Source organism: Cucurbita pepo, chromosome LG01 (assembly GCF_002806865.2).
Source record: "Cucurbita pepo subsp. pepo cultivar mu-cu-16 chromosome LG01, ASM280686v2, whole genome shotgun sequence".
NCBI lineage: Eukaryota > Viridiplantae > Streptophyta > Magnoliopsida > Cucurbitales > Cucurbitaceae > Cucurbita > Cucurbita pepo.
In genome coordinates, this window is record NC_036638.1 from 12,969,149 (window position 1) to 12,983,969 (window position 14,821).

The 14,821-nt window shown below is 36.8% G+C and overlaps 2 protein-coding genes across 4 annotated transcripts; both read right to left on the minus strand.

The window, feature by feature from the left end:
* Positions 1 to 2,701: 2,701 nt before the first annotated feature.
* Positions 2,702 to 8,783, minus strand: LOC111811383 (protein decapping 5-like). Of its 3 annotated transcripts, XM_023698236.1 has the most exons (8): positions 8,484 to 8,783; positions 7,691 to 7,791; positions 7,263 to 7,334; positions 6,190 to 7,125; positions 5,220 to 5,285; positions 3,431 to 3,634; positions 3,210 to 3,320; positions 2,702 to 3,136 (listed from the first exon to the last, which is right to left on the minus strand). In XM_023698236.1, exons 1-8 carry the CDS (start codon positions 8,629 to 8,631, stop codon positions 2,966 to 2,968), a joined length of 1,809 nt encoding a protein of 602 aa, XP_023554004.1. In that variant the 5' UTR covers positions 8,632 to 8,783; the 3' UTR covers positions 2,702 to 2,965. The 3 variants fall into 3 exon arrangements, with proteins under 3 accessions (XP_023554004.1, XP_023554085.1, XP_023554162.1); XM_023698317.1 differs by lacking the exon at positions 7,691 to 7,791 and having other exon boundaries at positions 8,484 to 8,563; XM_023698394.1 differs by lacking the exons at positions 7,691 to 7,791; positions 8,484 to 8,783 and adding an exon at positions 7,497 to 7,658.
* Positions 8,784 to 12,469: 3,686 nt separating this feature from the next.
* LOC111796012 (transcription factor TCP18-like) lies at positions 12,470 to 13,345 on the minus strand. The gene has a single exon (XM_023678732.1). It carries the CDS (start codon positions 13,343 to 13,345, stop codon positions 12,470 to 12,472), a length of 876 nt encoding a protein of 291 aa, XP_023534500.1.
* Between the last annotated feature and the right edge of the window lie 1,476 nt (positions 13,346 to 14,821).

Consider the following 14,821-nt stretch of genomic DNA (forward strand, 5'->3'; position numbering starts at 1 on the left):
TACCTCTTGATTTTATACCATACTTAACTTCACTTGAATTAGGATCTACTAGTTAATTTTTTTCAGAAAATTTGGAGCTTCCAATGAGCGGAAAATCAAGTTCGAAAAGGTATGTTTTATCTCGGTAATTAGCCATACGGACTTTTTAAAGTAATACTTGTAGAGATCAGTAGGACGTTAAAATATGCATAAACGATTAGAATATGTTTTTTGTGCTTTAGGTGATTGATAGAAATATCTTCCAAGTAAAGCATGCATGAGTAAACTAAGTTAAGATTAAGGCACTAGAGCTAGAGTGATTTTCACGTTAACCGAGAATAATACATTTCTACTAGACCGAGTACCTTAGGATTGTGAGCGGTGATCACAGTTCTAGACTTAGATGCACCCAGCGAATTGGCCTAGCCCCAAGGAGCTAATATTGAGAGACCTGAAAATACGAGATGGGATCTAAATTGCCTAGACGCCTTAAGAACCTAGTAAACCTCCACGACAAGGATGACTTAGAAGCCTAATAGGCTTAGTAGTAGTAAGAACAGTGTTACTTGAACCTCTAAGGTGATTAGATTTATTATTATTGTGTCAGGACGAATCATGGCTGAAGCTGCGATTCTGTAAATCAATACTAAGGAGGGGACTTGGGACCAACGGGTAGCTAGCTCTTTTATTGCATGTTGAAGAGGGATTTGGGACTACACAAGTAGTTAGTTATCTTAAGGTGAATGTTTCTATTGCGTGAGAAACTGATCAAAGTTGTCGTCGCGATTCTATAAACCGGTCTTGAATAGGGACTTGGGACTACTCAAGTAGGTAGCTGTCTCAAGGTGAATGTTTCCATTGACTACTCAAGTAAGTAGCTATCTCAAAGTGAATGTTTCCATTGTTTGTATGAATGGGTTAAGGCTGACGTCCCAATTTTGTAAACCAATTTTAAAAATGAGACTTGGGTCTACATGGGTAGTTATTAGGATGAGTATTTCTATTGCATGTAGAAATAAGTTGAAGGTTGAGGCTGCGATCTCATAAACGGATCTTAAAGAGGGACTTGGGACTATACAGATAGTTGACTCATGATAGTTCTTGGAACTTTGAAACCTACGCAGAAGCTCACATAGGTGTGGAGGCCCAAACTTCCTTGAGCCTAGAAAAAAACTCGTGGAAACCTACTCGGAATTGGATGTGATAAAAGCCTACAAGTAGGTTGATTATGGAGTNTTTTTTTTTTTTTTTTTTTTTTTTTTTTTTTTTTTTTTTTTTTTTTTTTTTTTTTTTTTTTTTTTTTTTGAGGTGTGGGAGTGCTTGGGAGATGTGGTGTCGTAGATAGATGTCGACCCAAGTATCATTCTAATTTGTATTTTTTTGGGTTGTAATTTGTATACTTTTAATCCCATTCTTGTTCCCCATTTGTAAATAACTTGAATAACACCTATATTGAATTTTTTTCGTTTTGGATTTTTTGATTGTCGTATGATTTTAATTTGCTCGAATTTTTACTGTATTTTTCAGTTTTTTTTTTTTTTTTTAGTTGTCTTCTTAGTCCCGGTGGGATGAAAATTAAATCAAGTGTGACAAAAAAAAAAGTAACATAAAAGATGTTATAGTATATAGATAAAGTTTGGTACATTAACATGGTAACATTTTTCATAGAGTCTACCTTATAATTGCTACACATGATTTTGATTCAAATATTTTGTGTGAAAACATGTGAGTAGGGTATTGAATGAGTGGGTGTAAAACTGGATCATAAAATATTTAATATTTAATATCTTTTTATAAATCTATTTAATCCATCCTTTGAGTAAAATATATGTATGTGTTGCATTTGATTCTAGTTATTTGAGTTTTCATTGTTTTAAGAGATAAATTTTATCATTTTTTCATAATACCCAATGTAACGACCCTAAATTTCTACATACTCAGAGTCGTTACTAACGTCTCATGTTGTTCTCTTAAATGCGGAATATAACTCTAAAATGTTCATCTCTTAATTAATGTAAAATTTAAAAACATTCAGAACACTTCAAACTTCTAGAAAACATTGTCAGTCTTACGTGTTTCAAAACATAACGTTGGAATTTAAAATTAAAGCAAACAAAAAAAATTATAAATGAAATAATTAAAATAATGAAATGCAAACGTCCTAATCTAACCTATGACTAGAAATTTAAACGTGCAACTACCCTGTGCAAGTGCCGGTCTCTATTTGTGATGTCGCAGTCATCCGTACATGGGCGCTTTGCATTTCCCTGTAAATGATATGGCACACAATCATCCGTACATGGGCGCTTTGCATTTCCCTGTAAATGATATGGCACACGGCCTGAGTATTTCTAAATGATATGGCACACGGCCTGAGTATTTGGAAAAATACTCCATAAGTGATTTTACTATAACATAGGCTAGAATTGTTTACTATAAAAAGTAGTCTTATCTTTTGTTTTTGGAATCTTATAGTTTTAATTATGATGTTATTTAAATGTAAGATTTTTTTTTTTTTATAGTCTTTCAAAGGTTGATGTAGTCTTTGGCTTTATGTTTTGATAAATTGAATAATGCTCTATTAATTCTATTCATGTGTTCATGTGCTTAATATATTTAATCTGATTACTCTAGATTCACAACAAAAAGATAGTGCCTTACACCACAACTTTCTTAGTTCTAATATGACAATGATTAAGACTTCATTTAACATTTTAAAAAAAGATCTTAAAGTCGTGTATATTATTAAAATCCAACTTGGTTTACAATTAAATCTTCCACCACAAACCAAATTCTTTGTTAAACCAACAACTCTTAAACAAGGTAAACGGGGCAATGATCAAAATGGGGAGAAAAAAGAACAATCTAATTATTTTGGAACAAACCGGGAGAGAGGTGCACTCTATAAAAGAACATATCCTTTCTCGATTCAATCAAAACGGGGCCATTTATACCATATGAGCCCGACCGATACACACTGGTTGGACTACGTATGATTAAATGATCGCCCCCGCCCTCGCCCTCGCCCCCGTCCCCGCCCCCAACCCCTGCCATTATAGCCATATCCTCTTCCATGGTAACCTCCACGGAAATACCCTCCACGTCCAGGACCTCGGCCACCTCGGCCCCCCCGATACCTCGAAAAGTGGCCAAAAGTCTGCAATAACAGTCAGGAAAACATAAAATGCAGCAATTTTAAATGTAAGAGGCACAACAACCAGAAAAGTTACCTCTGTGTCTATCTTTACTTGCTCTGAATATCTAGTCCGACCATTTTGAGGATCATTATCCATAGCGTTATAAGAGAGTGAATCAAAGAAGTCATCCTTGTTATACAAGGGCTGCAGACAAAGAACAACAACTAATATGTCATGGTTTAAAAATATTTGAATCCATCATTTGATTACACCTAAATTTCAATTACTCAACAGACTTAAAAGGATGTTCTCACCTTGATCCCAGCCTGTGAGAGTTCACCCTCGTCTTCTTCCCGAGTGTCATCCTCATCACTAACCGTTCCATCCACATCCTTATCCTTGAGATAAGATTTACTCCCTTTACCTAGACTTCCCCAAACTTCATCCTTGTTGAATTTCTCGTTCATTGCTATGAAATCAAAATCTTCTGTAAATTTGGTCACAGGACGGGAACTCTTCTGCAATGTAAAAAATGTGAAAATGTTGAACTCTAGGATCATTTGGATGTCCAACTTCAAACATAAATACAACTTACACCTACAAATTAACCCAACAATGATGTATTTTCAGGTTATGTATCCAACAAAATGAATACATTAATCATTAATCAATAACCTCAGCTCAATTATTTTTAATATTCAGCATGTTATTTATATTTTTCCTTGATCAGACAAATTTCTAAGTTCAAATGGCAATCTATGATGTTTCAATTCAAATTCTAGCAAACCAATCTAATTCCAGTCCAAATCTTATTCACACTCAAAATGAATGAGAAATTAAAGCACACAAATAAATTTATTCACATAACCAAGCTTTCATCGAGAAATATGAAAGCATATACAAGGGCATACCAAAAAAAAACAGCCAAACAAAAGGAGCCCAACATACTAGAAAAAGATGCTCCAATGCAAAAGAACAAAGTCTAACTGATAAGTATAGAAAATTGTTGCCAAGGCCCAAACAAAGGCATTAAACCTAAGTCTAACTGATAAGTATAGAAAATTGTTGCCAAGGCCCAAACAAAGGCATTAAACCTAATGACCTCCCAACAACTCCCCCTCTCTCTAAAAAAAATTTATGATTCCTCTGTCAAAATCCCCAAATAACAGTCAAAAGCAAGCCTGCAATAGCAATTTGCCCATCTCCCAACAAAGAAGAAACAAAAAGAACTCCCCCATCATAGCAGCCCTGCAATCCCTCTTCCGCACTAGAGAGACTTCAAAAGTTTCCAAGAAAATGGGTCCAAATCTATTGAGCAAACTAGAGCTCCAAAGAACAAGGCTTTGAGGGCCTCTGACGTACCTCTACAAATGGAACTAAGGCCCCAAAAAGAAACTGTCTCCACCCGGTCTATAGTATTACCTTTCCCACGAAGACCTATCATGCAAAGAACTTTATGTTCCTAAGAATCTTAACCTTCTAGAGTAAGGAAAACACAAGGGGAGAGCAAAAGAAGAGATGAAAAAGAAGAGATGAAGGTGAGAGAAAAGTAACACACAAGGTGAAAACATGAGCTAAGAAAAACCCTGGTAAGGGTGAAGGTCTGGAACACAGGCCCCTCCTTTCTGACCAGCAAGAACATTCCACAAAAGCAGAAGTAGAAATCTCCAACAATTCCCCATCCGTAGAGGGATGGAACCCAAAGATAATAGAAGACTCACCCAAATGCCGCATGAAATAGGCCATTGACTACCACCTCATATCTAAAGGGTGGCACAGATGGGGGAATGATACAAAGGAGTTTCTCCCTCACCCAACAACCCTACCAAAAATAGGTGTCTAAGCCATCACCTATGGAGTATTTATAAAAAAACTGGAAGAGATAGTTTTCCATGAGCTTTTAGATCTCATCAGCCTACATCCAGAGATCCACCAAAGAGGGTGTGGGTAGTATTTACTCAAATGACTATGCTACAAAGCCCTTGGTTGCCAAAAGAAAAAGATGTTAACATCAAGTAATTCATTGTTAAACTCTGATTAGAACTGATCAGTGATGTCTACACCAATTATTACTTTATTATTTAAAAAAACCGTACACATTACCCCAGAGCCTCTTCCTCTTTCACGTCCTCGGTAAAAATGCCGAGCCTGAAAATGAGCACCATTTGACTGATACCCAGTAAAGGGGAAAAAACATCAGTGTCTCCATAACATAAACTAACAAGGGCAAAAAAAAAAAAGGCAGCCATTGAGACATCAATTTGTATTTCCACTTATCTAAAACTATGGTTGTGTAATTGAACATACGAATAATGAAGCCCGGATAAAGGTATAAAGAAAATATGATACTAATCAGATACGATAACATACAACTGTTCACGAAATGGAAAAGATTTAAGTAGCAGTTCCAGCTGTAAACTAAAAAACCAGAAATAAGCAATGGTAAATATATCACTCACTATCTGATGCAATAATTAATATGTTCAGTAATCTCCTAAAACACAGACTTTCACTACGAAGGCCTCTAGAAGAAAATTTAAGTGATAGGATGACCAAATCCCTGTCGGTAAATATATAACTAACTCACTATGTGATGCAATAATTATAAGTGGTTAGTCTCTCCTAAAACAGACTTTGACTAAGAAGACCTCTACAAGAAAACCCAAGTGATAGTATGACCAAATCCCTGTTGGTAAGTATATAACTAATTCACTATGTAATGCAATAATTTGAAATGTTTTGTAGCCTCTTTCCTGGGGTGGGGACCCCTTGTCCTTTTGCCCTTTACGTTGTCACTTTTGATCACTTCATTCAAATGTAATCTCCTAAAACATAGACTTCGACAGAAGAGGCCTCTGAAAGACAATCCTTATCATACCTAGAACTCCAATTTGGCTATCAAAATTAAACGTGAAATCAATCATAAGTTCAACAACAATCTTCAAAGAGCCTATCGTGCACAAAGGTACACTTAGAGGAGGAAAATTAAAGAGACAACAGAAAACTAACAAATCAGACACAAAAAAAAAAATTAATAAAATAACAATTTGCATTTTATGAACTAGTAAAACACCTTCTGGACAGGCCTTGACTGTACAGGTAGTGGTAATATTGGTGGCTGAGTCTCTGTTGTCACTGGCATAGAAGGTTTTAATGATGATGACTGGACCACTTCCACATCCTTATGCACTGTATGTGAAGATTGGGATGGAACCACAGCAGTGGGCGCAGACTGCAATAGTTGCCCAGGGGTAACTAGAGAAGGTATAGAAGATTCTGTGCGAGAGTTAGATATTCCAACTACAGATGAAGTTGACTGGGACGCACTTTGATACTGTAATGAAGGACCAGAAACTGCATTGGGTTCATTAGTGATTGGTGGTATGGCAGAACTGACATCCGCACTTGAAGTAGAAAATGAAGACAGTATCGGACCTACTGGCAAACTAACACTGACAGGGGCTCCGGGAAGGGTAGCAACATTTGTCTTATTAGCAACTGAACTTGGTATCGTTTCAGAAATAGAAACAAAGGGGAACGTTGGCAAAGCTGTTGAAAAAGTTGGAGGAGGCAGAGCAGTGGAGGTCAAGTTAGGAGAACTATTACTAGCAGGGGGCAAGGGAGACGGAGCTTCTGGTTGTTTTGAAGATCCAATGGGTAAAGATGCATTAATGTCCAGATACTGCATTGACTGTTGCATGGATGAAGGTATTGATAGACCAGGAGGACGTATTATCGACTGCTGGTGTAACTGAGGAAGCCCATTTGGTGGGCCATAATACCCTTGCCAATACAAGGGCATGGCAAGTCCACTGCCATCTGAACTAGGAGGAGGCGGAGGAGAAGCTCCCCATGACCCCAAGTTGCCTCCAGGTTGATACGGAGGCAAACCACCTTGAAAATTAGACGGAGGGAATCCAAATGCCGTGTGGGAAGTATGATCAGGTAATGACCCACTGGCAACAGAATGCATGCTGGTAGATGGGGAAACTGAGGCGGGGTAGTGAGACTGCATAAGCCACAAATAAGAATAAGGTCAACATCCTTTCGAAAATAAAAATAATCATAATAAAAGCTAACACGCCTTAATATACTAAAAAATTAGAAAAAAAAATACAATCTTCTTTAAAAAAGAAAAACACGCACTTGAATAATTGCTGGATCATTATTTATAGGTGCTGTCGGCTGAACAGGTGGAGAACATTTAACCTGCAAATCCTGCCAAGAGCACAAAAGAGCTTCTTATTGATCAAAGCATTGGAAAGGAAATGAATCCAGGTCCCATCTCGACTCTTCAGCATACAATATCAAAAGAAAATGAAAAAATGAAAGCAGTAAGAAATCCGTAAAAATAAATAAGCATGCACAAAACAGAAGTACCACATTGAGCCAGCAGGCTCACATAATCGGATATTCAAGTGGTAATCAGCAAGAGACAGAAACTCCAATCGTGATATCTGCCATTCACTCTAAACAACAGGGAATTTACCGATCCTATCTTAAAAAAAAAAAAAAAAAACAAAACTAGAGGACCAAAGTATCATATCAAACATAATTTTCAATGCATTCGATACCTTGATATCACTCCCACGGAATAAGATGTACTCAAAAAATTTATCGCTTGGAGGGACTTGGGGACCATCCTTCTTTCTTCCTTCTGTTCCAAAGGATCTCACTACCCCAAATAAAATAAATAGTAAATTAGCTTGGTGTTTGATGTATAGATGTGAAAACAGTAGAGAAAACCTTTTAGATGCCAGAAATTTTCATTCTGGTGGTACATGGTTCTCAAGAATTCCAATTCAAGACCTATATGAGGAACAATCTACTCCCCAAAGGAAGTAATAATAACTCGCACTCAATGCTTGCAAAGACAACAAAATATTGCCCGCAAACAAAGATACAGAAAACCGTGGTTTACAATCTTGCCCGCACTAATCAACCGAGAACAAGAAAGCATTTCGAAAGAGAAGATTAAATCAGTGGTACGATAAATGATAAATTTACACATAAATAAAGCACAAACAACTTTTTACTTTCGACCAGGCTATTGGGCTAATAGAATACTGTGTAGAAAAAGAAAATTAAGAACAAGGGTAATTTGTGCATTATCGGATATCAAAGTCAGTTCAAGCCACAAATGTTAACCCTCAATTACCTACTCAAAGCCTCGTTATTATGAAACCAAAACGAAATTTCATAAATAAAAAAAAAATAAAAAAAAAAATCTCATTCTCTAGCCATAAAGAAATGGAAATGTCCATGCATTGACAAAATCAGGAAAGTTAAAACCCAAAAAGAAAAGCGGTAAGCGACACGGCCCCAAATCTTGAGAAGGACTGCGGAAAAAATAATGTAAAAAAATACCGTTTCTCAGTCCAATACTCGACTCTTCCGTGTTGATGTTGTACAGAACGCCTTCGTATCTAATTTCACTCTTGGAAGTCAAAGTTATGAAGCTTCCAAGGTAGGAATCGGCAGCAGAAGTCGCCTTCGAACCAGCATCTGAAGCCATATCTATGAAACTCGAACATAAACTAACACAATGAGGAGCGAGACAGTAGAGTTGTAGGTTTTTAGAGGCGAGACCTTTGGCCTCGGATTCTCAATTCTTTTTTCGGAAGAGGGAAAGAACCCAATCTGTCGAGACTACTTTGTTTGGGTAATCGGTCAAAAATGCCCTAAAATTAGTTTTTAAAAATGTTTAGATTCACATTAACAGCCCAACTTAATTCGATTTGAACGGACTACTTGCTTATTGTTAGTAAACAAATCATAAGATAATGATATTGCACTAATCAAAAGGTATAATACGCGCGGATTTGTTCATTCCACGAACCACCCATGCCAATTAAACATGAAGTAGTTGCATGCGACTCAGGCGCAGGGTGGGTGTTGGTTGCATGCCATTTAAACGTTATTCTCATTTCTCTTATGTAACTTCTTCTAATTGTTGTCAACCAACTCAATTGTGTTGGGAGCATCCTAATTAAGTCTTAATCTACCATACTTTAACATCTTCTTTACTTCTTCTTCGATCCTCGACTAATTTATTAGGTTCATCGGCTTTACTTGCACCCCTACAATAATAACCTACTTTTCAAGAGATTTGTGCTATGAACTACCATGTACCGGCGTAAAGTGTTTAAAAGACTCGATAAAATATTTTTCATTTTTAAAGTAGAAAGAAAAGCAAGGATTTCATAATCCCAATTTTGCCTATGGTTGCTACGACATTCTCTACTTCCCCACGACACGATTTGGGTTCTAACATCCTACAAGGATATTTAGATCGACCATTCCATTACAGTGAAGAAAATATATGATCCCAATTTATCACATATCAAGAGGTAAAAATTGACTTAGGGCATAAGGGAGTCTGAATAGAGTGGTATCTAGTAGTCTGCCTGTCCTAATAGACGACTTAGGGCTTGGATGGTGCATTTATGGAAACCAACCTACTTAGCTCGGCTCTTTAACCTAGAGCATAGATGATGGTTCATAAGCTTATAGTTCTAGCTCTAAGGGTCCATTATAAAAATTTTAAAAGGCATAACCTCATCTCATCAACCCTTTATAAATTCATGCTAAAATCATACATAATGCCATTATTCATGGGTGTCATTAGAACCATAAATTCTCGTAAAATGTTCATTGAAGACATTTTTGTCATTTTCTACTTTAACGTTGATTTATGACTTAAACATAGTTTTATGATTGCACAATCATTTATATACTTAAAAATAGGTTTCATAAAATTTCAAGTGATTTAGGATCTATTTAAACCATGAAACATCCTAAAGACAGTATAGATATTTGGGTCATTTTACCCCGATAATTGGTTTGTCTTAAAGGTGCTCTTATACTCTTTCAATTCATCATGTAACATTATTCCATGATATTAGGTGATAATTTAAAATTTCATGTAATGGGATGTCATTAAGAGGGTTATTTCCTTAAATTACTCCGTATTGGGTCGTAATAGGTAAATCCCGATTAAAACGTCCATTTTAGGTTCTTTAAGTATGGTTCTTAGTCTAATCTCTTCCTATTCCCTTAACTATGAGAAATATTAACTCTCTAGGTAAATTTCAAGTGATTCCTTTAAGTAATTCTTATGAAAAGACCAAAGTGATTACTTACTTGTTTGGGTGTGCTAGGGGATCGGCTCAAGTCCTTCCCAAAGTTACTTTCCCTCAAATTCTCTTTGGGAGGTCCCTTAGTGAATCAACTCATTAAGAGGGTTAATTTTGAGAAAAATTAATTAAGATCGTGTCATATAAACCATGGTGAGACTAGTTCAGTTGAAATCACCCTCGTCATCATCTTCTTCATTTAACTAGAAGAAGTTGTTGCCGACGCTTACCTCTACCACAACTTACAATCATCAACCTTCTATTAGTGGTTATTTAGGGTTGATTTCTTCATGAAACTTGTAGTCTTATCAATCATCGAGCATAGGAATTGGTTCCACATAAAATGATGCATGATAGCTTGAGATATCGAGTGGGGAAGAAGGTTACCAACCTCGGTTCATTTTTCAAAATTTTCTTTCCTTGTCGTCTCTGCTTGAAGGCTAGAGAGCTCTTATCGTCACAACCTGATTTTCAAGTCATGTCGTGATGACTTTGTAAAAATTTAAAGGTAAAAGACATAAATAATAAAGAACGATAAAAAATTTCGTGTTTAAAACAAAACATAAACACATTTCATTTGCAAAGCCAAATTAAAGTTTGAGTACATTGGACCTCCGATTAACAAAACAACTTAAAACATTAAAATAGTTGAAGCACAGTGTGGCTCTATATAACACCTACTCCAGATTTACGTCCATTCTCGACCAACTTTTTCTTGCCGCCTAAAAACCATGAGAGAATAGAAATGAGCACAAAGATTCAGTAAATAGTCTACTTGTAGGCTATTAATCGTGTCCTTAAAGTGTGCCAGGGTGCTACACTTTTTCTTATCATGTGCTTGTTTCTGTCTTGAAAATTTAAGGCCCTTAAATTCTGGTCTTGAGTTCTAAGTTCTTGTCATGATCTAGCCCAACGACCTTGATCTTGGATTTTGAGTTCTTAAACTTGGTTTTGATCCAAGGACCTTAGTTTTGAGGTTATGGATTCTTAGTCTTGAGAACTTAGAATCTTGGTTTTAGCCTTAATTTTTGTTTTTGTTCTTCTTTTATTCCTTAAGACACTCACACGTGTGGGTCCATACTCACACATGTAGACCATATGTAGAACCGTAAATACAGATCCAATTAGCCCATTTAGGATAGCCGCCTAAGTAAAATAAACTATTATTACAGGTTCCATTCATGACATTGCATGCGTTTGCATTTAACCCAATAATTAGATCAGTTACTAACTATCTCTTAAAATACTCAAGCTACTTTTATTTCAAGTAAAGGCAAGACATTGTCACAACCTACTAAGCAAGCCTGGTAAAGGAACTCTATCAAAATTTCGACTCCAAAGGACGGTTTCGAGTAGATTTCAACTTTCTCCCTCTACAAAACCGAAAACCCCTCTTTTATTTTCTCTATTTTCCTTTTTCCTTTTTCTTTTTTCCTCTTTCTTTTCATTTCTTCCTCTCCAATGACTAGGGTTCTTTGAGACCCCTAATTAGGAAAGGTGGGTCAAAAAGACCAATTTACCTTTGACTGATATTCCCCATTTTTCATTATTTTCTTTTATATTATTCTCTTCTACCTCATTTTCAAATTCGGTCTCTAATAAAGACGGGCTAATCATGAACTAAAATATAATTTTTAATCGTTGTTAAATTATAAAAACAAAACTGAGACAAAATTAAATCAACAAATGAATGAAATGAAAAAAAGTTGATGTAAAAGGAAGATTTTAGAAAGAAAAGTGTAAAACATAGATCTATATTAATGAATAAATGAAAATTTAAAATTGGAGTTCCCACATGAGTATAAGGTTTGATTGCAATGAAAATTAAGTATCAACCCTATGTCTCAGGGCTAAGATTTGAGTATTCTTTTCCCATTTTGTGCTGTTTCGCTGCAATTGAAGTAGAACGAACATACATCAAAGCCCAGACACCGCAAGCCATATGCTGCATCATACTTTTCAGATAAACTTTGAATTTTATAGAATACAACAGCTTTGTACACAATTTGATGAACCAAAATGAAAGAAATCCACTTTAATTAAACAAGTGTTGGCTTATGATGATGATGATGATGATATGAAACAGATGGAAGAAGGTAGATCTGGATCATGATATCACACCCTTTGAATTAGGGTTATTTATTTAAGATTGGGGCAATTAGGGCAAGCAAGTGTTGAAGAAGAATCAGGGTTTTGCGATGGGGAATTATGATTACCTCACAAAATACTTCGGATTGATGCAAAATCCGAGAGATCATCAACAACTGAGCTTACATCTTGGAGATTGGAAATGGGTTGTTCTGTTTTTTTCAACATTGTTCTTTGCCTTGCCCTAGCTCTTGCCCTATCCCTCGACTCTCTGCCCACCCTACGTAATGCCCTGCTCTGTTTGTGTTTGGGAGTGCCCATAAAAGCACCTTCTTTTGCAGCTCCGCCACCACCATTATTACCCCTAATCATCTCTGACACGCCCTCGGTCGACCCACAACACACACTGCCACCATACCTATGCCCGCTGTTGTTGTTGCTGTTGTTGGCTAAGCTGTGTTGGAGATCCTTAATTGCGGAGGTTGAGTTAGAGAGAAGCCATTCGATGGTGTTGCTAGCTTTGTCAAAGCCTAGCATGTCTTGAAGGTCGAAGAATTTCCTCGCAATTTGAAGGGACAGCCTCATTCTACGGTCTCTTGGGCCCTGTGCTGTGTAGATCTTACTATGTCTGTCCTTCTTCCCTGTTTTCTTTCCGGAGCTTCCATTTTTTCTATTACCACTGCATTTCTTCTTCTTCTGCTTCACTACTTCAATCCTTGGCTTCTCCGAATTTTGCTTGGTCTGATCATGGTCTTGGTCTTGTTCTTGTTCTTGTTCTTGTTCTCGTTCTTGTTCTCGTTCTTGTTCTCGTTCTCGTTCTCCCCAACAATCCGCACCAATGAAGAACTGTTGGGACGACAAAATGTGGGTTAAAAACAGGTCATCGTGGTCGAGAAAAGGATGTGGGAAATGTAGATACAAATTCTGCTCATGTTGTTCCTGATGTTGTAAAGCAATGTGATTAGTTTGGGTGGTGTTGTTAGAACCAAACATGTTTGGGTTCATGATGGGAGATGAGCCCTGAGAGGGTATTGGGAGATGGGGGCAGGGGAGAGGGAGAGGAGACTGTGGGAGTGAGTGGATAGGAATGATAGGAAGGCATAGGGCGTGTGGGTGCAGCATTTGCAGTGAATGCGAGAGAGAAAGAAAGGGAAGTAAATTGGTGAGTGAATAGGGAAACAAAAGTAAGCATAAAAGTGCAGCAGCAGCAGCAGCAGCATCTGAGTGGTGACACTTCACGTGGGTTCAGGTCCGACAGGTTTCTCACATTTTTTAACCTTTTTTAACCTATCACTACTACTACTACTACTGTTCTTTCTTTTTCAACACAATCATAGAGATAGGGATAGAGATAGAGATAGAGACAGCGCTTTCTTTGACTGTAAGACCAACTCTCCCTACTGTTAATTCACTCTCTTATTTACACTTCCCTTCATTCTATATACTTCTTCTACAATTCTATATACTTTTGATGTACTAATACCACTTGTTGTACCTAAATGTGACAACTTAGTGCTTTGATACCCAATTGTTGTAGCGGAAGTGGGAGTAAGATCGATCGCATTCATACACCCACAAACAAAAAGTAAACAGAGAGATACAAAAATTTACGTGGTTTTGGAGAGAAGAAATTCATCTACATCCACGGGTGGTAGCCAATCACGGTAACTAAAGTGTTTACAAGTGTATCTGTCACACTCTCACACTACAAAGTTTCTCTTACAAAGTTTCTCTCAATTGACTTTAGTCAAATACAAAATGAAAATGACTCAACACCTCAAACCATCAAACAATACTAGATAAGTCTTTGTATAGGTACAACAAGAGAGTTAATAACCAAAATAAATGAGAACATAAAAAAAAAAAAAAGGTTATGAACTAGATGAGAGTTAGTAAAATTTGAACCAATTAACTAAAGGAAAGTTAGGACAATACATACTAACCCTCTAATGATAAATGTACTTATCATCAAATCCCATGCTTAAAAGTTTGGTTTGTTCAAAATTTTCCCAGAAGCCTATCAAGTTGCACATCCCCATGAAACCTGACGAAATAGGGAGAAAACTATAAATAATCAATCAAGGGAATCAAGGGAAATCTGGACAGAAAAGGAAGTGAAGGCATTAATTTAGGAGAGAATGAAAAAGGAAGAGGCGTAGCTGACACTAATCTAAAGCAAAGAGTTAGGTTTGTTAATGGCGGAGGCCTTGTTTCTGAGCAATCAAACACAACCAAATTGAAGCCTCAGCTTTGCCTTTGTGGGGCACTTCAATCTACTGGAAAATCTTGGCCTCCCACCAACCTCCCTACTTATTTTCTACACTAAGTTTGGTTCAATTTTGTTTATAATTATTGGCTAACCTCGAAAGACAAGGATGACAAGGATAGTAATATTTTGTGAGGTTCCACATTGTTTATAAGAGTGTGGAAAACCTCTCCTTAGCACACGTTTTAGCCCACGTTTTAAAAATCTTGAGAGGA

Bases quoted from the DNA above. Each gene is read 5' to 3' on its own strand.
- LOC111811383 (XM_023698236.1), bottom strand. From the start codon at position 8,631: ATGGCTTCAGATGCTGGTTCGAAGGCGACTTCTGCTGCCGATTCCTAC. The intron at 7,335-7,690 runs GTATCGAATGCA...TGCTCTTGGCAG, and splicing joins TCCGTGGGAGTGATATCAAG to GATTTGCAGGTTAAATGTTC. The intron at 3,635-5,219 runs GTAATGTGTACG...TTTACATTGCAG, and splicing joins AAAGAGGAAGAGGCTCTGGG to AAGAGTTCCCGTCCTGTGAC.
- LOC111796012 (XM_023678732.1), bottom strand. From the start codon at position 13,345: ATGAACCCAAACATGTTTGGTTCTAACAACACCACCCAAACTAATCAC.